Here is a 23,874-nt window from a genome sequence, read left to right on the forward strand (position 1 = left end):
GTCAAGCTTAGGGATCTAAATGTTATTATAACCCCGTCCTTCAAGAGTCTGGAAACCGTTTCCCTCCCAGAAACTTCTTCCCCGGTTCTCAACTTTTGTTCTGAACTCGACAACTCGTTTGAGTTAACTCAAACTGAGTATCGAGTTAGATACCTCATGCAGCGACTGAGAAGCAGAGGGACTTCGCTTCTGAGTTCATTCGCTGCACCAGAAATTAAGAAAAAAGCCCTCAATTCATGGAGTGCTGTTCAAGATAACTACTTTTCAACTAAGGTACTCTTTTGTTCCTTTAATTGTGTTTAATATGGAGTTTAATGTAATGGGTATCAATCAATTTTAATTGGTTTTGCTTCAATGATTGTCGGTGGGCGTATAGGGTTTTGTTTTGTTGTAATCAGTATTATTATTTAAACTTCTGATTGTTTCTTTATTGATGATTGATGTTTTAGGATACATTCGAGAGGCATAGAGTGGTATTTACAATTGGAACTTCACTAGCATCAATTGCCACTGCATGGATTGGTGAGCTTCCTTCCAATTGATGTTTACATTCTCTTCTTATATATATATATTCTTTGCCCTCTTTGAGAGTTAATTTTTCTTTATACTTAATTCAAAATAAATATGGGATCTTTATCTCTCTACAATCCTTTGATGTTAGTGATTGTTATCGTTTCTAAACAATCTTGACTGGAATTTTGGAGCCCCTTTTTGGTCATCTTTATAACAATTGCTTCATTGATTTGGCGGTGCAGGATATTCTATACGCCATCTCCATCAATCAAAGGTTGATCAAAGGCTTGAATCAATTGAAAGTACTGTGAGTCTTGGCTGCTCAATATTACTTGGTTCCCTTCTCTTTACTTTTGTTTGAGCTACTCTGTTTAAGTGTGTTTATCTTGGGTGATTGAAATGCTTCAACTGTGTTTTGCACTTAAAATTTGCTGCTGCTTGATGCTTTATAAGCAGACTTACAAACAAAACTCCCTAGTGCTGTTTTGTTGGATTATATTGATCTATTCTTACTGCTTGGAACCTGCAATTGCTTTGCTTATGGTTTTATAAATGATATAGTTAATTCTGTCTCTCCTCCCACCAAACTCTTTCTCTCTTTTGTCATCTGATATTATGGTTAAATGTGCTCTTTCTTTTTTTTTTGTGGCAGTTGAAAGAAAATTATCAGGTTGGACATGCAGAATTTAAAAAGCTTGTTGATCCAGGATCAAGTGCTGCCACTACAATGGCCACTGCTGGAACCACTTTAATTATTGGGTGAGTTCCTAACTGTTAAATATCTTGTATTCAGCACATAATTTGCTGTTTTCTCAAACATTCAAAATTGAGTTCATGGGTTTTTATTAGCATTGCTTGATGAAGGAGTCATTTGGTTAATTGATAATTAAAAGCAATGTAAAATGTAGGAGAAGTTCAGGGGACCAATAACGATTATGTACTTATGCTCTTGGGTTGATAATTGCAACTATAGATCTGGGAAATAGCATTATTTATGCTTCAAGTTTGGGGTTTTAAGCTATCTTTAACATTATTAGAACATATTCAGATCTTAGTAAATAGTGCGCTACATTAGTGGTTTTTTAAATTGCAAGATGTCCTGAATAAGTATATATGTTAGAGCCATTATTTGGGTTTCTAGACAAGATGCCCTTGATTTCTTCTTTGATAATCTTAGTACCGGGAGTTATGAGCTGTTACATTTCATCTGGAATTGAAGCTAAAATGAGGTTTTTCCGCAGAAAGATCTCAAACTCTGCCCTTTGAATTGCTCCTTTACATATCTTGCTGAATTGCAGGTATGGCTTGGGCTGGAGAGGTGGAAGATGGTATGCAACTAGGAAGTTCAGAAGGGAGCAGATGAAGTTGTTAGGACAGATAAAGCCTAGAAGGTGGCAGTTGCTAGGGCAAATAAAACCTAGAGCGATCCAATTCCACTTCCTTAAAAGACCGCTAACTAGATTCAGAGGGTCAGAAACTTCAGCCAGAACATCTGAAAAGATTCTGAAGGATGCTCCCACAACACATAATTCTGCAGAAATTCATCAGTCTTGTTAGCATTTATAAATGTGACAGCAATTGTGATTAGATAATGCTCTTTTAAGGAAAGAAAAACAAAATAAGCCCAAAAAAAAAAAAAGGCTCTGTGAATTGGATAAACCATAGTTTTTTCCCTAATCTGTTTTAGTTTGTGTTTTTCATTTGGTTTTCATGAGAATGGATGTAATTCGATAATTTCTCCTGTTTTAATATCTTCCGATGGTTGTCTGTGCTCTGTGCGCATTGTATTTTAGAGGAGAAAATCGCAGTGACACCACAAAAGTTAGTACAAAAAATTGTACGCCATCACTTCTGGGGAAAAAAAAAAAGTCTACTTAACAAAAGAAAAAATTTCACCACAGGGCAATTTTTTTTCTCTTAATATTTTGTGCTAATTTTTTACTCTTTTCGGTGCAAATTAAGTATCATGTATTGTTTGTCAAAGTTTATCATCAATATGAGCGTCAGATATAGTTCAAAGGTCAGCAGGAAGGTACTGTTTAAATAAGGGAAATTATCATTGTATCACTTTTATTTTGTCTTATTTTCATCCAATCACTACAAAAATTTAACATATACTTTGTATCACATTTCTTTCCACATTTGTATCAACTAGCCAACTTTGCATTAACACTATTAAATAATTTTAATAAAATGACAATTTTACCCTCAAATAAATTAAAAGACTATTGTATCTTATAAAAATTTTTAAAATTAAAAATTATAATCATAAAAATATTCCTAAATTTAATAAAAAATAAATCCCAAATAGAGGTGCTCAACTGATTTTTACTAAATTTAGATTTTACAAAATTTTAATAATTATTTTTATTAAAAATTATAATTTTATAAAATTTTAATAAAAATAAATGAATTTATTTATTAAAAAAATATAATTTTGCAAAATTTTATTAAAATAACTGAATTTATTTCTTAAAAGAATAAATCTTAAAATTTTAATAATTTAGGAAATTTTTATTAAATCCTAAAATTTTACAATTATTTTTATAATTATAATTTTATATTAAAATAATTTTTATTAAAAATAAAAATTTTAATTTTGGGATTTATTTTTATTAAATTTAGGGATATTTTTATGATTATATTTTTAATTTTAAAAGTTTTTATAAGATAAAATAGTTTTTTAATTTATTTGGGGGTAAAATTGTTATTTTATTAAAATTATTTAATAGTATTAATGTAAAAGTGGCTAGTTGATACAAATATAAAAAGAAAGGGGGTGCAAAATACATATTAAAATTTTATAGTGATTGAATGAACATAAGATAAAATAAAAGTGGTACAATGATAATTTTCCTTTAAATAATTATCCTCTAGTAGATATCTAGAAATTAATTGTAGTTCATTAAATTCTTGAATAAAGCTGACAATTGAACCAGCTGCCAAACTTTAAGGCAAGTGAAACAGCATGAGCAAGGTCAGCGTATTATATAAATCTTCTAAAGTTAAAGAAGCTTTTAGATTTTGCTTAATGCATGTATTTTGGCTTTGCATATTTGCCTGATTGGTTTCTTAGCCGTCTTATGAAAAGATAGCTTGAATTTCTTGTTTCAATATGGAATCCCCAGACTCCTCGTCTACATCATCAATTCAATCTGCTGACAAAGATGCTCAAGATTCAAAGTGACTATTAATAGTTACACTTATTTATTTATTTGGTTTAACTAATATAAATTCCCCTCAGCGATTGAGTTGTTATGACATAAAAATATTAGAAGGTGAAAGTATTAGTCGACACAAGTAATATAATGAAAAATAGAATATCGTCCCACAGAGATTGTATATCCTATTAGTTATCGAAATTATTCTAACCCTAATTTATTTGAACAATCAAATAAACGAATTTAGATTAAAATAAAATAATTAAAAATTAAATAAAGATGCAGACAGTAATAGAAAATACCAAGAGATTAAAACACTAGGACATCCGATTTCACCATAACCAATCTAATTTAATCCTCCATCTATGCTATTAAAGTTTATTACCCATATTGACAATGAATTTCCTTAATCCATTCAATAAACGAATTTAGATTAAAATAAAATAATTAAAAATTAAATAAAGATGCAGACAGTAATAGAAAATACCAAGAGATTAAAACACTAGGACATCCGATTTCACCATAACCAATCTAATTTAATCCTCCATCTATGCTATTAAAGTTTATTACCCATATTGACAATGAATTTCCTTAATCCATTCAATATCTTCTCTCGAGTAATATTAAAAATACATTCACACATTAACCCACTATATCTCTATGTGAATTTAAATATGCAAAGATTCATTAAGCTCCATGGAAATTCTTAGAAAAACTGCACGAATCACGTTGGCACATCTCTGTCTTTCGTTCAATTAATGGCATCCATTACACAGAGCAAAAATACATAAATCTCCTCTCGATCTCATTATATATCCTCAAATCATTCAAATATTGCCCAGATATTTAAAAGTATTTAACACAATAATGAACACTCAACTATGGAATAATAAATTAAAAATAACATAAATTTATAAAAATTAAATCTTCATAGTTATGCTACATCGTAGCCCTAGTAAAATAAATTAGTTCATGGGAATATAAAAAGAATCCATGAATTTAATGGGAAACATTCAAGTAAGATAATAGAGAAGAGAGAAAGAAAAACTCAAAAAGCTATCTCTCACCAATCTCTGCAATTGACTTCTCCAAATTGTTGCTCCCGAATTTACAGCGGCTTCTCTTATTCTTTTCTTGCTCTCGGTTTTCTCTCCAATTTTCAGTTGTTGTGCGGCAGCCTTCTTGTCTCCTTTTGCTTCCGCTTGGCTTTCCCCTTTTTTAATGTTGTGGCTTGTAAAATCCTCTTATGAAAAGAATTAAAAGCAAAAGCCCAGCCGCATGTTTCAATCCTAAGCCAATCAGAATTGAAACCAAAGCCCATCCACGTGACTTGCCATATTCTCTTTGTAAATGAATTCTTCAATGCTTCCTCACGTGCATGCATGATTAATGATTAATTAAATTAAATCCTTTGTGATTTGTTCCAATTAATTCTCTTTATTTCTTTTTCTTTTTTATTCCTTTAAGTGGATTTCCTCCTGAATGTTCCGATTTTATTCTTCTTTAATCCCATATTGTACCTAAAATAAGAAAATATAAAAATTAAAATAAAATTATCATAATAAAATAAAATTTAACATAAAATTAAGTTATGGAAGCATTAAAATAATAGATAAATATGAGCACATCAAATACCCCCAAACTTAACATTTTGCTAGTCCTCGAGCAAAAATTAAAATAAAAACTACAAAAAGAAAATCCTAATGAAACCACTTTCGCAGGTGATCGCGATTGCATTTAGCGTATGCAACAAACATTTAAACCACACTACTAGAATTATGGTCATCTGCGACCAATAAATTCGTCGCAGAAAATATCAAATTCGTCACAAAAAATAATTTGCAACCAAAAAATTATGGTCGCAAGTTGGTCACATTAGGTCTGTCGAGGAAAAGTATCCGCGACCACTTCATAAGTTGGTCACAGAAAATAACTTTTCGCGATGAAAAAAATGGTCGCAAAATATAATTTCACTTTGCCTCCGTTACTTTTTTGCAACCAATTATTTCGTCACGGATTTAAAATTTTTTGCGACCATACTCAAATTGGTTGCAAAAAATTTAAATATAATATTATGTTTTAATTATAATTTTATAAAATTATAATTTATTTAATTTTTCTTTAATAATTAAGACAATTATAACCAACTTCATGAAAGTAGAAAAATTAAATTAAAAGTTATTATTGATAAAAAAAATACACAAAAATTTTTGCAAATGAAATTACATTATTTAGAACAATTACATAATTGTAACACTTGGAACAATTACATAATGATCTTCAAATAACATTGTAATATTTGGAACAACTATATTTATTCATAAATTTCTTGATTTTCTTCACCTCCTTGCATCTTGATTTTCTTCACCTCTTTGTATATGATCTTCAATATTTAATTTCTACAAAAAAAAGCACAAAGGTTAGTTAACTTCTACACATGATAATTAAATTAAATTATGTAACCAAAAAAAAAGTTTGTAAGGAAAATAAGCTAGGAAGATAGAGTGAGAACAAGGGAATGAGAATTATAAGAGTGAGAGAACTTAGAGATAAAAATGAAAGGGAGAAGAATAATACAAATACATATAACATGCTTGTCTTTTGCGACCACGTTTAAATTTGATCGCAAAAACTTGTTCAAATTGAGTTTAATTGTATAAGGCGGTTCAATTTCCACCAAAATATTTCATTTTTAGCGACCAAATAATGATTTGTCGCAAAAAGTATTATAAATATCTTTTTATTATTTGGTTGGCTGTAGATTACCCGCCAAAATCTTTCGACTTTTTCCGACAACTTGAAAGGGGTCGCAAAAAGTAGATATTTTGAGACGAAAATTTAGTTTTGTCACAAAAAGGAAGTCGTACATTATTTTTATCACTTTCTTTTTTGCGACGAAATCTTGAAGTGGTCGCTGAAAGTATAGAATTTGTGACGACAATGTTTTTGGTCGCAAATAAATTAAAAGTAAATATAATTGGCAAATGCTTTTGCGACGAAAATTGTGTTTGGTCGCAAAAAGTGAGTTTTTGTGATGAACTTAATTTTGGTTATAGAAAAACAAGACATTTAGCGACGAGATTGCCTATGGTCGTAAAAAGTGACATTCTGTGACAAAAATTATATCGTCATAGAAAATATGGTCGCGAAAGAATATAATTCTTGTAGTGCCACTAGGCTGCCCTAGTGGACGAGTTATCGTCTCGTGAGGGTTTCCAACGATGATACCCACAAATATCATCAAAAATGCCTCAAAGATTGCATAAAGTATATAGCTCAAAGAAAATTTAAAATATTGGCAAAATTCTAACTTTAATTGAATAGTCAGCCTCATCTCATATTGGATTCCGGTGTTGCGTGTGAATCAATTCAATCAAAACTCATTTTCAAAATTTTCAATATCAACATCCCTTGTCTCGAATAATAAACAGAGTAGGTCAAACTAACCTCATCATCTTGATCTTTTTTTTTTTTTTTTTCACAAGCATAATTTTGCATTTTCTTTTGATTTTTCTTAAAGCACATGCGATTTTTTTTTTTTTTATCATAGTCAGGAGCTTTCACTCTATCCCTTAAGATAGCCTTCTTCTCGTGGTAGATTATCCTCTACTTACTGGTGGTACATAGGCCTAAATTACTTAAGGATAACTTCACTCTTAAGGGTTATAGGTAGTTATTTCTGACTATGGTGCCTGGGTAAACTTAAGTAATGTAGAATCAAGGTAAACAATCATTTACTCAATCTAAAATTCTCAACTCAGGCTATATCAATCTCAAATCTCAAGTCAAAATTCTGAAAAATCAATATAAGTGCACAAAATATTTAAAGAATCACAATCAAGACGAAACTAACACAAGAATCAAGTATAAACTAAGACAATATTCATCCCTTTCTAAGAACCATATTCATTTTCAACCATAAACTCATCATAAGCATTAAAATCTCTTTTTTGAATTTTTTCTTCTTTTTTTTTATTTTTTTTAAATGAAAGCAAATATTCCCACCCCCAAACTTAAAATAAACATTGTCCTCAATATAAAGAAAAAGAAAAGGAAAAGAGAAACTTATTCGGTTTTGTACTTGAAGGTGTAAAGTTGTAGCTGAGTCGTTGAAAGGCATCTGGAAAGTTGATGTTTAGCGACCCCAAACTTGTGCAAAATCCTAAAACAAAACAAAATAAGTAAAAGACAAGAAAAAAAAAGAAATAAGGAAAGATAAAAATGACAATAATAAAGTTTAGAAAGCTTGGGTTGCCTCCCAAGAAGCACTTAATTTATAGTCATTAGCTTGACTGTCTTTGAAGAGATGGTTCAAGGAGGCTCGTGGATCGAAAAAGATGATCTGGATGGACCTTGCCCAAGTTTCTTGCAATTAGGTCTCTTCCCACGAAAATGAGGTGATGCATCTTCATTAATAGACTGCTTATGTATTATATAAATGTCAGGAGGATCAGATAGATGCTCATCCTTAAATGGTTTGGCCATTTTTATATCCATGGTGTCTTCTTGGAAACATTCTTTGAGTTCAGTTGGATACTTGATAGGTGTGTACACATTGAAAATGGCTTGCTCATTTTGAACTCTTAAAATTAATTTTCCTTCATGAACATCAATCAAAGCTCTTCCTGTAGCTAAGAATGGTCGGCCTCGAATGAGAGGTAACTCTATATCTTCAGCCATATCCAAGACAATAAAATCTACAGAGAATATAAACTTGTCAACCTTCACAAGCACGTCCTCAACTATGCCCCTAGGATACTTTATAGATCTATCTGCCAATTAGAGGGTAATAGTTGTTGCCTTAGGTTCACCTAAACCTAATTTCTTAAAAACAGAAAAGGCATCAAATTAATGCTCGCACCTAAATCACACAAAGCTTTATCAAAATAAGTATTTCCAATAGTGCATGGAATATTAAAACTCCCTGGATCTTTTAGCTTTGATGACAATTTATTTTGTAAGATGGCAGTGCAGTCCTCAGTCAGCATTACAATTTCATACTCCTCAAGTTTCCTCTTGTTGGACAACATTTCTTTTATAAATTTGGCATAAAGCGGCATTTGTTCCAAAGCATCTGCAAAAGGAATGTTAATATGCAATTTCTTAAACACATCAAGAAATTTTAAAAATTGCTTATCTATGTTATTTTTCCGGAGACGCTGAGGAAAAGGGATTGGAGGAGCATATGCCTTGATTGGTGCTGCTGGTTTAGGTTGTGGTATTTCTGAACTTGTTGCCTTAGAAACTTTGGTGGTGTCTTCAACTTGTTTTTCATCAACTTTCTTTTCTTCTTTTGGCAGATCTTCAAGTTGTTTACCACTTTGAAGTATAATTGCATTAACTTGCTCCTTTGGATTTGTCTCTGTGTTGCTCGGCAAAGAGCCTTGTGGTATGCTAGATAACAAGTTTGCAATCTGACCCATTTGCACCTCAAGGTTCCGAATTGATGCAACTTGATTATGAAATGTTGTCTATGTTTTGGTCATGAATTGAGACATATTTGTTGTAAGCTGAGTAAGAACATCTTCCAAATTTGACTTCTTCTCTTGTGATTGGAACCCTGGAGGTGGCTTCAATGTATTTTGAGTGTTGTTCCATGACAAATTCAGGTGGTTTCTCCAACCAGGATTGTAGGTATTAGAATATGAGTTATTTTGTGGCCTCTGGAAGTTTGCCACATAATGAGCTTGTTCAGCAGATGACGACGCAAAAAGACTTCCAACTTGGCAGTTGACATTGGTATGGTTCCCTCCGCATAATTCACAAACTTGAGTTTGAATAGCACTGACATTTAGGTGCTCCAGCTTATTAGATAAAGCAGTCATCTGTGCAGATAAAGCAGTGACAACGTCAACATTATAAGCTCTTACAATTTTCCTTGGCATTGATCGCTCTGAAGTCCACTGGTAATTGTTGGATGCCATCTCCTCCAATAATTCATAAGCTGCTTCTGATGTTTTTCCCATTAACGTTCCTCCTGCTGCAGCATCAATCATTGTTATGGTATTGGATCCCAAACCATTGTAAAATGTCTGCACCTGAAGCCAAACTGGTAGACCATGATGTGGTTCTTAGTAGGTCTTTGTATCTTTCCCACGCTTTATATAATGATTCCATCTCGAACTGAGCAAAGGTTGTGATGTCATTCCTCAACTTGGCTGTTTTTTATGGAGGAAAGTACTTTGCTAAAACTTCTGTGCTAAACCATCACAAGTAGTGATTGCTCCAGCAGGGAGTGAGTTCAACCACTCTTTTGCTTTATCCCTCAATGAAAATGGAAAAAGCCTTAGCCTGATAGCATTGTCTGAAACACCATTTTGCTTAAATGTGTCACAAATTTCCAAGAAATTTGCAATATAAGCATTTGGATCATCATTTGGCATCCCAGCAAACTGTACTGACGTCTGAATCATCTGGATTATGGCTGACTTAATTTCAAAATTATTGGCTTGAACGGTAGGGCGTTCAATGCTTGAGCGAGCACCATTAACTGTAGGCACAACATAATCTCTTAAAGGTCTTGCATCCTCATTTCCATATATTGCTTCGTCAGCCATGATTAATTGTTGCTCCTGTAAAACTTCTCTTCTTTCTTTATTAAGCCTTCTACACGTACGTTCAATCTCTGGATCAAAAGGCAATAAATCAAAACTTCTTGAACGTCTCATAAAATTAAACAAAAAAAATAAAATAAAATAAAAACAATAAAATTCAAATTAAACTAAGGTTAGTTGGTATCGATACTAATCCAAACAATCCCCGACAACGGCGCCAAAAACTTGTTGCGTAAATTAGCAAGTGTACTAGTCGGCACAAGTAATATAATGAAAAGTAGAGTATCGTCCCACAGAGATTGTATATCCTATTAGTTACCGAAATTATTCTAACTCTAATTTATTTGAACAATCGAATAAGCGAATTTAGATTAAAATAAAATAAAATAAAATAATTAAAAATTAAATAAAGATGCAGACAGTAATAGAAAATACCAAGAGATTAAAACACTAGGACATCCGATTTCACTATAACCAATCCGATTTCACCATAACCAATCCGATTTCATCATAACCAATCTAATTTAAATATGCAAAGATTCATTAAGTTCCATGGAAATTCTTAGAAAAACTGCACGAATCACGTTGGCACATCTCTGTCTTTCGTTCAATTTATGGCATCCAGTACACAGAGTAAAAATACATAAATATCCTCTCGGTCTCATTATATATATTATATCCTCAAAATTCAAATATTGGCAAGATATTTAAAAGCATTAAGCACAATAATGAACACTCAACCATGGAATAATAAATTAAAAATAACATAAATTTATAAAATTAAATCTTCATAGTTAGGCTACATCGTAGCCCTAGTAAAATAAATTAGTTCATGAGAATATAAAAAGAATCCATGAATTTAATGGGAAACATTCAAGTAAAATAATAGAGAAGAGAGAAAGAAAAGCTCAAGAAGCTATCTCTCTCCAATCTCTGCAATTGGCTTCTCCAAATTGTTGCTCCCGGATTTACAGCGGCTTCTCTTGTTCTTTTCTTGCTCTCGGTTTTCTCTCCAATTTTCAGTTGTTGTGCGGCTGCCTTCTTGTCTTCTTTTGCTTCTGCTTGGCTTTCCCCTTTTTTAATGTTGTGGCTTGTAAAATCCTCTTATGAAAAGAATTAAAAGCAAAAGCACAGCTGCCTGTTTCATTCCTAAGCCAATCAGAATTGAAACCAAAGCCCATCCACGTGACTTGCCATATTCTCTTTGTAAATGAATTCTTCAATGCTTCCTCACGTGCGTGCATGCTTAATGATTAATTAAATTAAATCCTTTGTGATTTGTTCTAATTAATTCTCTTTATTTCTTTCCCTTTTTGATTCCTTTAAGTGGATTTCCTCCTGAATATTCCGATTTTATTCTTCTTTAATCCCATATTGTACCTAAAATAAGAAAATATAAAAATTAAGATAAAATTATCATAATAAAATATAATTTAACATAAAATTAAGTTATGGAAGCATTAAAATAATAGATAAATACGAGCACATCAAGTTGTTTTAACTTTGATACGTCTGGTGATTCTTTTATGTTGATCAACTTCTGGAACTAGAAAAGAGTTGTTTCAAGCCAAAGGTCAGAATGGCATGGCTGCATTTGCAGCAGCGGCCGCTGATGGTGTGTGCAAGACAATGGTGAAGCCACAAGGCTATGCACGTGAAGAAGATAAATTTATAAGCCTACTTCCCTCAGTGTTTCTGTTAATGAAGTTTAGAGGCTTATGATTAGTGATAACTTTAATGTGAGGCAATTTTCATCTGTTTTAGGTAACAACACAAGATGGTTACATTCTCAGCATACAGAGAATTTCAGTGGGACGATCAGCTGGGGCGCCGGGAAAGAGGCCTCCGGTTTTGTTACCGTGTAGGAGTAAGAAAGGTGGATATTAAGTTGTATTACCGTGTGAGGGTAGGATGGATCATCATGGCTTCTATTGCCTGCAGATCAAGCTTTGGCAGTCGCATTGGTAGATGATGGGCTTTTTGTGTGGATTGCCAACACACGCTGAACCACATACAGCCTTGGACATTCATCTCTCCGTCCTTTTTCTGATGTTGTTTTCCTTTTGGGCTTATCTTTTTGCTTTGTGTACGATGTTAAAGATTTTATTTCGGTTTTTCAGGCGTATTGGAATTGGTCAAGGGATGAATTAGCTTCTTCTGAACTTCCTGCTTTATCCGAGCGCCACCAACTGTTAGATATGTGGAAATCAGCTTCTTTACTTTCCCCAGTATCCTTTTTTGAGTCATATAACCTCCAAGCTTGCTAGACTTGCTGCTGCTGCCAACTTGACTTCCGATGTGAATACGACTGCCTTCTACATCAGTGATTTTATTCTGTTTTATATGTATATAACTATATATATATAGACAGGTTATATATCTTTTGACAGGTTCGCTACTGGTTATGTATTGGCGAATTTGATCCACTGGGGTAAAAATTCAACTGTTAAACCTTTTTGCACCAAGACTGATGTACAAAGCATGAATAAAACTATTATATTTCATGCATGAATTGAATATACGCACACTTATGTGTCACAGTTCTAGCTGGGCTTCTTGCACACCTCATTTCAGCCAAAAGAAGGGTGACACGTATATCTTATCAGCAGATCTGTAGTACTGGCACTCAGTTTTGACGACTTAGGCTTAAGAATTTCACTTTAATCTGCTCCCTCAATCTATCAGGCAGTGTGCAGTTGAGCTTGTTATGGGCATTTGCCCAAAAGTAGGAATGGATTGCATCGACTTGCTGTCTGCTTTTGGAGGAAGTGTACATGTTACCGATTTTGCCAGTTGACACCTCGACTCGGAGATGTTCATCTTCTGTTGCTTGACTTTAGAATATTTTCATAATTGCAGGCCCCAACTGCTGCCTAGACTTTGCCACATTAGGTGATTTGAAGTCCATGGACTTCAGTTTTCATCCACTAAGATCATGATCCATCTGGCTCAGAGTAAGTGTTCGTAAATAAATTCATCCAATACAAAAAAAAAAGAAAAAAAGAAAAAAGGTTTTGGCCACAATTAGATGAATATCTGACTGCAGCGAACGTAGTAATGTGATAACTGCTCATTTGGTAGTTGTTTGTCAATTTAATTCTCCTTTTTTTTTTTAACAGTGATCGAAGAAGGAACCGTTGCAATGTATGATTACAAAGATGAAAATGAAAACAAGAAACACTACCGGCAGCCTGCTCCTCTGGTGTACAACATGGCAAGCGTTCCAAATACTTTCCTCTCTTCATATATACCATGGTGGGAAAGATGTTCTTTCCGATGTTAAGGATGTGAAGCTCTCGTTGGATAACTTGAGAAGCCATATTCAAAATAAGCCTGAGGTTAAGTACATCGATAAGTATGCTCATTGTTGATGCCAAAATTTGGTTGTGTCGGTATGTGGGCTATCAATCAAATCCTAATGCCAGCATTTGAATTTATTTATGCGGAGAGATGGTTTTTTCCCTAACTTAGCAGCCTGAGCAGAAAATGGCAACCACGAATCCAAACTTAGTGAGCACCTACAAACATAGAAGCTGTCAAATTTCCAGCATTAACCCTCAGATGTTTAAGTAAGTATCACGGGTTTCGTAGGAAAAACAGGGTAGCCGATTTTTGTGTAAAAAGTGAACCAAAAAGAAAAATGTAAGAAGAAACTCTCCCTTTAAATAAAAAAAAAATAAAGATAAGGAAGAAAGTCAGTTCAAAATTCAATCCCCAAAAATAAGGTAGAGAAATAGAGTTAGGATGGAGCTTTTTCCAAAAGTCCCATGTTGTTGGCACTCTTGGGATTTTACAGGAATCAAAATCTCTCCCTATAGATTGTGGCATTGTGGTTTTAATGATAAAGTCCCATCTCCCTCTACCCCTTGGATTATAGAATAATGAGTTTTAAGGATAAGGTTTAATTCCTAACTTTTCGGAGAGGATGAGAAAGTGGTTCTGACTAGGTCTGTCCTTAGTTTAACCGTCTCCTAGCCTAAATTCTACTCGCATGTTTTCTTTTGTCTCGTGCTTTATGCGAGGTGAGCACAATAAGACTTTGAGTGAAGATTTATTGTGGTCGCCCTATTTTACCATATAATAACAAGGCGAGCATAATGAGGCTTTGAGTAAAGCCTTTTTATATTCGTCTTATTTTATCACCTAAACACTAGTCTCTCAATTTCTAGTATTGAGAGTATAACAAAACAAGTTGGAAACTATAATGCATGTGTAAAAAATCCCTTTTTCGCTAGTATTACTCACCAAGCCTCCTTACCATTCCCTAACTCTTTGTGTGTTATCTTCATATGTCCTCCTTGTCAAAGTTCGAGTTCTGCTACTAGAATGGTTAAGAAGAAGGATATTGAAGACGTGGAAGGTCACACCTGAAATGCAAGTTATGCAACCCAAGAAGGGGGTGAATTAGGATTTTAAATTTTGTGCTAAACAATTCGCACAACAATTCAATCTAATGCCTTAATGGAATTGAAAACAATAAATTCAGTATAATACAATAATAAAAGAGCAAGTGAAGAGAAAACAAATACAATAATTTTTACGTGGTTCGGCAATCTCCACCTACGTCCACGCCTCAATGCCAACCAAGCTCGAGGATTTCACTATCCAAGCCACCCAAGGCTTCAAATTCGTTACAATTGACTTCTAAGGTGTCAATAAACCTTTACAACCAAGAGATTATCTCTCAATCTCTTCATACAAGTGTTTCTCACACTTTTGCACTCTCAAATTTGATATGAAAAATGAAGAATACGACAAACAACTCTCTTTTAGAGTGAATCTACAAATAATAGCACAAAGATGATTCAATATAAGATGATTTGCGAAACGGAAGCTCAATATATGTTTTATGCACTTGTTTATGTTTGCAAAAGTCCTTAAATTGAAGTTGGAGTTGAGGTTTTATAGTTAAAGCCCGAAAACTAGCCGTTATAGGTAAATTCCAGCGCTCAAGCCGCTTGATTTATCCGGTTTGCCGCTCTAAAACAGTGATGTTACCGTTAAATTTGAATTACATTTGTGCAAATACCTTTTATAATTATATTATGACCCAAAATGTCATAAAACTTTGTAAAAAGGTCCAATCTCAGAATTTTTAAATAATGTTTGTTATTTCCAAAACTTTTTGAAATTATGCCATGGTCTAAAATATAATAATATTTTTCAAAGAAGTCCTTTTCAAAATTAAACATAATACCCCTAAATTTCAAAGTTCTCAAATCCTTTCAATTTAGTCCAAAATTTGAAAATATGAGATTTTCCTCAGGCAGCTAGTCGCTAGCCATTAGGCGGTTAGTCGCTCACCTCTATCCAATTTCGGATGTTTACATTCGGGTCCTTAAATTTTCATAAATTATAGTATGGCCCAAAAAGTTTTAAATATTTATACATAGGTCCAACTTCATAATTCAAAATAATACTTATTAAAATCAAAGATTACAAAAATTTTTCATTTTAGTCCAAATCTTGAAAAATAATTAACTTCATAAAATACTTAGCTTATACTTGTAAAACCTTTGTTTTATGAAAAATGATGATTTATTAAATATAATCTTAATTCTCAAATGCTAAATCATGCATATATTAAATCATACCAGCTTTATATAAATTGTCGCAATAATGAGTCCGTTGAGCTCTAAACTTTATTCTTGATCGCGCCGTTATCTGTTGAGTGTCTTGAACTTGATTTCACGTGATTTACTTAGTAAATAATATCCTTCAAGAAGTAGTGAACTGTGAAATAAATATTTTTCAATTTACTTCAGACACATGTTTGTTATCATCAAAATTATAATATGTGTACCCTTTTAGACTAACAACACCCTTGGTGAACTAATAAATGCCTTCAAGTTTCGCTCCTATTAGCTGGGCTGCATGGCGACCAACTATAAGGAGTGGATTGCGAGGTATGACAACAATACAAAGACTAAAATCAAGTGTTGGAAGAAAAGGATTGGGACTGCTGAATCTAAGCTTAAGGTTAAAACTATCAAGTTTAAGGAGGAATTAAAAAACCTGAGGACTCAACTTGGCAACCAGAAGTCTTTGTTTGAACAGAGGATGAAGTCTCTTGAATTTTAATCTTAGAAAACAGCTGCTGGTAATGATCAGGTTGAAGATACCCCTTCTTCTGCTCACCTATTTGTGGTCGAGTTTAGTTAGCAAGTTTAGGCCCTTTATTTTATCTTGATCAGGTTTTAAGATCTGAGACCTTTACTTGCCTTAAAGACACTTTGCGTTTCTCATTTTTCTATGTGCCTATTCATGGTAAAGCTTATTAAGCTCTCTCTTACCCATAATAGAATTTAATAAGTTCTTGCATACTTATACAAAGCTTATTAAATTCTCTCCTATTCATGGAAGAGTTTAATAAGTTCTTACATATTCATGTTGAGTTTAATAAGTTCTCGCATACTCATGGCGAGTTCAATAAGTTCTCGCCTACATAAGACGAGTTTAAGAAGTTCTCGCATCTTTAATACAATTTTAATAAGCTCTCACATACTCATGGCGAGTTTAATAAGTTATCGCCTACTCATAGTGAGTTTAATAAATTTTCGTCTACTTATAGCGACTTTGCGTACTCATGAAGAGTTTCATAGGCTCCCTCCTACTCCTTACAAAATTTATAAGTTCTCACCTATTCCTTATGAATTTTATAAGTTTTCTCTACTTCTAACGAGTTTTATAGGTTGTCCTATACTCTTGATGAGTTTTATAAGTTCTCACCTACTCATGACGAGTTATCTTAGAAAGTTTCGATTCCTAGTCTCACCTCAAGTAGATTTTGAGACTTGAACATTCACTTGCCCTTAAAATGATTTTGCACTTTTATCTTTTTGCTCGCCTACTCATGACCGAATTGAATTAGCAAGTTTAGGCTTCTTGTCTTACCTTGAGCATGTTTTGAGACTTGAAACCTTTACTTGCTTTAAAAAGATTTTAAAAAAAAGATTTCATGCTTATATCTTTATGCTCACCTACTAATAGATGAGATGAATTAGCAAGTTTAGGCTCCTTGTCTCTCCCAAGTAGGTTTTGAGACTTGAAACCTTTACGTATCTTAAACAATTCATTTTGTTTCTTCTGCTTACTACGCAATGGACGAGCAAGTATGATTAATTTAAGATTTGATAGAACGTTCTGTTGATGATTGGATCTCAACTAATTTTCATTGGGTGAAATGAAGAGATCTGACCTAAACATTTTGCCATGAGTAAGGTGTTGACCTTACAACATTGTCCTGCTTACATATGCTCTATCATGATACCTAGCCAGCATGTTTCCTCTTTGAGTTCTCCTTTCCTATCTCCTTATCTCCTACAACTGCTCGCATCTGACTCTAGCTGCTTATACTTTTTCAATCTGTATATATATCTTTACTTGGTCATAAGGTTGTACTACGATCTCCTTTTAATCCCCTTAAAGCTTACTGATGATTAACAGCACTATATTCTAGGAAAATTCTATGATACTTTTTCACAAAATCTCTAAGAGTTTCCTCTTCACCTTATTTAAGACTTGTAAGCTCTATTTTATCATCTTAAGGGTCATAACACCCTTAAATTGTTCAATAAAATCCCTACACAATTGATTGACAATTATGATATTTCTTTATAGTAGTTTTCTATACCAATCATGTGCTCGCCTTTCTAATGTTAAAGGGAAGGCCCTGTATCTCTGCAATGATGTTAAGCATTACACTTCTGTCAATGGGTTACTTTTCTCGTTACTTATTTGCTTGTGTTCATGCTCTGTATCTGACAGACGTTGTATCAACTCTCTTTGTTCAATATTCTCCTTACTTCAAACCTCTATTCCAAGTTTTAAGTTGTTTTGAAAGGGATAATCCATTCCTGTGGTATTGATACAATATTTCCTAGTTTTTCTAATGCATGCCTTCTGTGGTTTGATTTACGTACTGCATTCCCAGCAGAATTCCTTTCAATGAGTCTCATTTGCCTTTCCCGTAATTCTTACAATAACATTGTCAGGCTATTCATCTGCTTCATTCTTTCATTTACTACCTGTTGGGTATAAATTCAAATGCTATTGGTGTCAATGTGTAAGTGTACACAACAAGTAATATAATGATGAGTATTCAAGATTGTCTCCACATGGATTGATGTTATCAGACTTGCTACAACAATCCTAACAGTGCAGATTTTGTTCTAAATTAAAATAAACAATTAATGAAACTAATGTACTAATTAAAATAAAAACACAATAAATAAAATGCAACAAAGTAAATTATCACATCAAACTTAAAGATAAAACCAATGGGAATATAGAGTAGTTGAGTGAATAAACTCTTTTAATGATTTTGATTGGTTTCTAATGCTTGGTTCGGTTGCTGCAGCATCTGCTACAACACTGGGCAGAATCCTTACATATCATCAGCTGTCGCATGTTGAATATCTTATATCTATATGTAACCTAATAATGATCAGTTGTTATGCCAACATAAGATATAACATTACACACTTAGGTTCTAATTACTCTACAAGGTGAATCCCTATATCTAATTCATCACTAATTTTAGATCAAACACGACCCTTTTGGAATAAAGTAAAACTTAATCCAGGAAACCCAGTCTAAAACCAAGAATTGCTCTGATATGTTCTACTAAGATAGACCATTTTGTGGCACTTCCTTAGCTAGTATCATTAAATAGGTGATCAGCCGAAATAATGAATAAAAATAAATACTTTGAAAATAAAATGCTACAGCAAACATGCAACAACTCATATTTTCAGTCAATAAACCATCAAGATTGTTTATCACTCAATTACAAATAAATTTAGTTCATGGTTTGTAAAAGAAAAATAAAGAACAAAGTTTCAGCCATCAAACACATTTTCAAGACTAAAAAAGTAAACAAGAAAACAAGAGAAGAATAAGAAGGATTGAGTTCTTGATTTATTTATGCAAATTCTCCTCTTGTGCAGCCCTCAATCTCTCACTTGAATCATGTTTTTCGTTTGTTTCTTTATGGTTTTTCTCTTTGGGTTACGGCTCTCCCTTTTCCTTATGATGTGTGCTTCTTTTATAGTTGAAAATTAGGATAAGTGGAAGCCTAGGTCGCGCAAAAGTCAGATTAAGAAACTGCAGATCGCAATTTTGCAATTATAACACACATAATTTTCTCTGTCGTTGTTCCAATATTGCTACAGCAATGGTTGCTACAGCAACTGCACTGTTTCAAATTTGTTTCAATTCTTTTGTAACCAAGCTCTTTTCCATATTTTACAAGCCTATTACATCAGCATTCATTCTTTGAAATTTGGGCTTCCGGACACCTACAATTATGTATATGATTTAGCACATAAATTATTCTAAATCAAACAAAATTTATTATGAATAAACTAAGATGAATGTTTATGCAAAATATAACAAAAATTCAATGAAAACACAAACACATTCCTTCTTTGAAATTTGGGCTTCCGGACACCTACAATTATGCATATGATTTAGCACATTAATTATTTTAAATCAAACAAAATTTATTATGAATAAACTAAGATGAATGTTTATACAAAATATAACAAAAATTCAATAAAAATACATTATTTACTCTCTAAGTATTATTAATTTAAATTTAAAAGTGTCATGATAACTCTTATTTCATAAAGTTATCATTACCCTATCTCTAGCTTCGTGGCTGATTTTCCTTAAGGTGACATTCTCATCGAACCTGTGTTTCTCCCTCTCCATTTCATCGTCACTGATATTCATCCTTAATTCACCCTTTTTATGCTTGCTTTTTCCTTTTGATCACACACAGGTGTTACTACTTAGGTAAATTGGCTTCTTGTACATTTTTCACATACGACACCAAAATGTTATGGTAAAATCTGGTCGTATGTGAGCTACCAACTAGATATTAATGCCAACATTTGAATTTTTTTATATGGAGAGATGATTTTTGCCCTAACCTAGCAGCCCGATCAAAAAATGATGACCATTAATCCAACTCTGGCAAGTCCTTGCAAACACAAAAATGGTCAAAGTCGCTAAAAGCTTTTTCGACATAACCCTCCAACCCTCAAGTCAAGTCAGTGTTACTAGTTTTCGTAAGAAAAACAACGTGTACGATTTTTGTGTTAAAAAAAAAAAAGAAACTCTCCCTTTAAATAAGAAAAAATAAAGATAAGAAGGAATAAAGATGGATAAGAAAGAAAATATGTTCAAGATTCAATCCCCAGGGATAATGTAAAGAAAGAGAGCTAAAATGGGGTTTTTTTTTTTTTTAAAGTCCCACACTATTGGCACTCTTTGGAGTTTTTAAGGAAATCCCTTTCCAGGATTGCAGTATTGTGGGTTTTAAGGATAGAGTCCCATCCCCCTCTCCCCTTTGGATTACGGAAGAATGGGTTTTAAGGATAAGATTCAATTCCTAAAATTTCAAAGGGAATGAGAAGGTAGTTTTGACTGGGTCTATCCTCATTTCAACAGTCTCCTTGCCTAAATCTTGCTTGCTTGTTTTCTTCTATCTCGTGCTTTAAAGCAAGGTGAGCATAATTAAGACTTTAAGTGAAGCCTTATTGTGGTCGCCCTATTTTACCACATATTAATAAGAGGAGCATAAAGAGGCTTTGGGTAAAGTCCGATCATAGTTGCCCTATTTTATTGACCAAACACTCATGTAGATTTTTTATTTTTTTTTGAGGGTACAAATGCTAAGAAAGTCTTATATGATCCTCTCAAAGCTTTCTTAAAGCGTCACTAAGGATCTACTTGTGCAAAATAATGAGCTTGTGTTCACTACTAAAGAGTGAGCATGTGTTCACTACTTCATCCAATGATCTGGCCTTCAATTTGTACTATGGTTAATAAATTGGTGTCCATTTTAATAATTTCGAAACTTCTTTGGTTGTATGAATAGATAGTATCTAAATGCTAAGGACAAGCTTTCCTCCGACGTAGACAAGCAAGTTTTAAGTGCATGCAAATTGAATTCAACAAAAACATGTAAAAAAATTCTATTGGTAAAGGGTGAACATGGAACGAAGTGTAAACTCAGAATCCCCGCAAAGCAAGCACAAAATTTGCCGCATAAAATTAGTTTTTTGTTTTCTTCTGGTAGATAATCTCGATGTGATTGATAGTGATTACATTCTCAGTGAAGTTGACAATTGAACAAGTTGCCGAACTTTTAAGAAACTAAGAAGTGAAACAGCATGAAGTAAAGTCAGCGGATTACAATATTACAGGCAATCAGTAATTCATCAAATAAATTCTTCTCAAGTTAAAGAGGCTTATATTTGCTTAATGCATATGTTCCGCCTTACATAATTATCGTTGTTAGCTGTCGTGTGAAAAGATACCTCGAATTTCTTGTTGTAATAAGGAATCCTCGGCATTGATGAGATCACAGTTTATCTTCGTTTACAGCATTAGGATATCTGGTTTGCCAGACGCCTTGTTTACATCGTTAGTTCAATCTGTTGACAAAGATTCTCAAGATTTGATGTGGTTATTATCTCACAATTTTTATTTATTTTTGTAAGACTATAAATTCCTCACAGCTCTGAGGTCTGTTAGAAAGAAGACATATTCCAAGATGAAAGTTGTTTTAACCTCAACATGTGTCGTGATTCTTTTATGTGGATCAGCGTTTGGAACTAGAATAGAGTTGTTTCAAGCTGAGGGTCGGAATGGCATGGCTGCCTCACCCACTGATGGTCTCTGTGAGACAATGGTGAAGCCACAAGGCTATGCTTGTGAAGAACATCAAGTAATATGCCTGCCTAAGTACTTTACTGTTTCTTTTGATGAAGTTAAAGGCATATTGACTACTGACAACGGTAATCTCAGCTAGTCTATTTTAATCTGCTTTAATTAGGTCATGACAAAAGATGGCTATATTATCAGCGTGCAGAGAATTCCAGTTGGACGATCAGGGGGAGCACCGGGAGACAGGCCTCCTGTTTTGTTACAGCATGGACTACTAGGGGTTAAGTAATTTTTATGCAAGTGTTTGATAATTTTTATGGGAATCCCAGTTGATGAAGCAAGTGACGAGGATAATAAATTGTAGTTGTGTTGTGATAGGATGGATCATCATGGGTGCTATTACCTCCAGATCAAGCTTTGGCATTTGTCTTGGCAGACAATGAGTTTGATGTATGGCTTGCCAACACACGCGGAACCACATATAGCCTTGGACATTCATCTCTCAGTCCCCAAGACAAGGTTATTTTCCTTTTGAGTTGATCCTTTTGGTTGTTCAATATTCAAGATTTTTACTTGGTTTTCTCAGGTTTATTGGAATTGGTCGTGGGATGAATTGGTTTCGGATGAACTTCCAGCTATGTTCCAGTACGTGTACAATGAGACAGGACAGAAACTGCACTATGTTGGGCATTCACAGGTGAATAAAGACACTGTACTGCCGGTTCAAGGTTTTTTTTTTTTTTTTAAGCAAAATATGAGGAGCCTAACTCTAAAATTAATTCATAGGGATCTTTGATTGCTCTTGGTGCTTTATCCAACCAACAACCTCTAAATATGTGGAAATCAGCTGCCTTACTTGCCCCAGTATCCTATCTGAATCAAATAAGCTCCAACCTTGTCAGACTTGCTGCCGACAACATGATTGCCAATGTGAATACTACAGCTTTCTACCCAAGTTGATTTTGTCAGTTGTCTACAAGGATCTATCAGATAATCTATATATTGCTGTTGTATCTTTTGACAGGTTTCCTACTGGTTGGATCTTGCCAAATTTGATCCATTGGGGTAAATTTTTTAGCTTTTATCCTTGCACTACGAAAAGGATAACATCTTACTTTCCATGCATAAATTGTGTATCTCTCTCCAGATTTATTGTGCCAATCAGTTTTGGTTAATTAGACTGGTAGAAAGTTCATTTTAATCTGCTTCCCCAAACTAGCAGGGCACCTGCGATCACACTTATTGCGGAAATTTGCGTAAAACAAGGAATCGATTGCAGGGACTTGATGTCTGCTTTCTCAGGTAGCATACATGTTCCTGATTTGCTATTGTGGCACTTAGACTTGGAAATGTACATCTTGCACCAAACATTTTCCTATTTGCAGGGAAGGACTGCTGCTTAAACTCTTCTGGAGCAAGTGTTCTGTCGAGCCACAAGCCTCAGTCTTCAGCCACAAAGAATTTGATCCATTTTGCTCAGAGTAAGGGTTCCTCTATTTGTGCAATGCAGAAACCTATTCTAAGTAAACAAGTGGCTCGAATGATTCTCTAAACTGATGAAAAATAAAAAAATATTTTGCGGGCCCATTAACCCTGTGTTTTTAACAGTGATCAAAGAAGGAACCCTAGCAATGTATGACTACAAAGATGAAAATGAGAACAAGAAACACTACGGGCAGCCTACTCCTCCAGTATACAACATGACTAGCATTCCAAAGGACTTTCCTCTCTTCCTATGCCACGGAGGGGCTGACTCTCTTTCTGATGTTAAAGACGTGAAGCTCTTGATCAATAGCCTGAAAAATCACGTTCGGGACAGGCTTGAGCTTCATTTCATTGATAAATATGCTCACGTAGATTTTATCCTAGGTGTAAATGCAAAGAAAGTTGTATATGATCCTCTCATTGCTTTCTTTAAGCGTCAGTGAAAGTGGACTTGTGCAAATAATGAGCTTGTGTCCACTACTTCA

The 23,874-nt window shown here is 33.7% G+C and overlaps 1 protein-coding gene across 1 annotated transcript; it reads left to right on the forward strand.

Moving 5' to 3' along the window:
• LOC18051397 (triacylglycerol lipase 2) lies at positions 1–23,832 on the forward strand. The gene is made up of 13 exons (XM_024190864.1): positions 1–273; positions 450–522; positions 756–820; positions 1,166–1,272; positions 1,812–1,935; positions 22,074–22,184; positions 22,283–22,423; positions 22,491–22,602; positions 22,725–22,834; positions 22,929–22,969; positions 23,127–23,206; positions 23,290–23,385; positions 23,513–23,832. The coding sequence occupies exons 1-13, from the start codon at positions 157–159 to the stop codon at positions 23,830–23,832; spliced, it is 1,497 nt and encodes a 498-aa protein (XP_024046632.1). The 5' UTR covers positions 1–156.
• Positions 23,833–23,874: the final 42 nt, after the last annotated feature.

Source organism: Citrus clementina, unplaced genomic scaffold (genome assembly GCF_000493195.1).
Source record: "Citrus clementina cultivar Clemenules unplaced genomic scaffold, Citrus_clementina_v1.0 scaffold_2, whole genome shotgun sequence".
In the NCBI taxonomy this organism is placed as follows: Eukaryota; Viridiplantae; Streptophyta; class Magnoliopsida; order Sapindales; family Rutaceae; genus Citrus; species Citrus x clementina.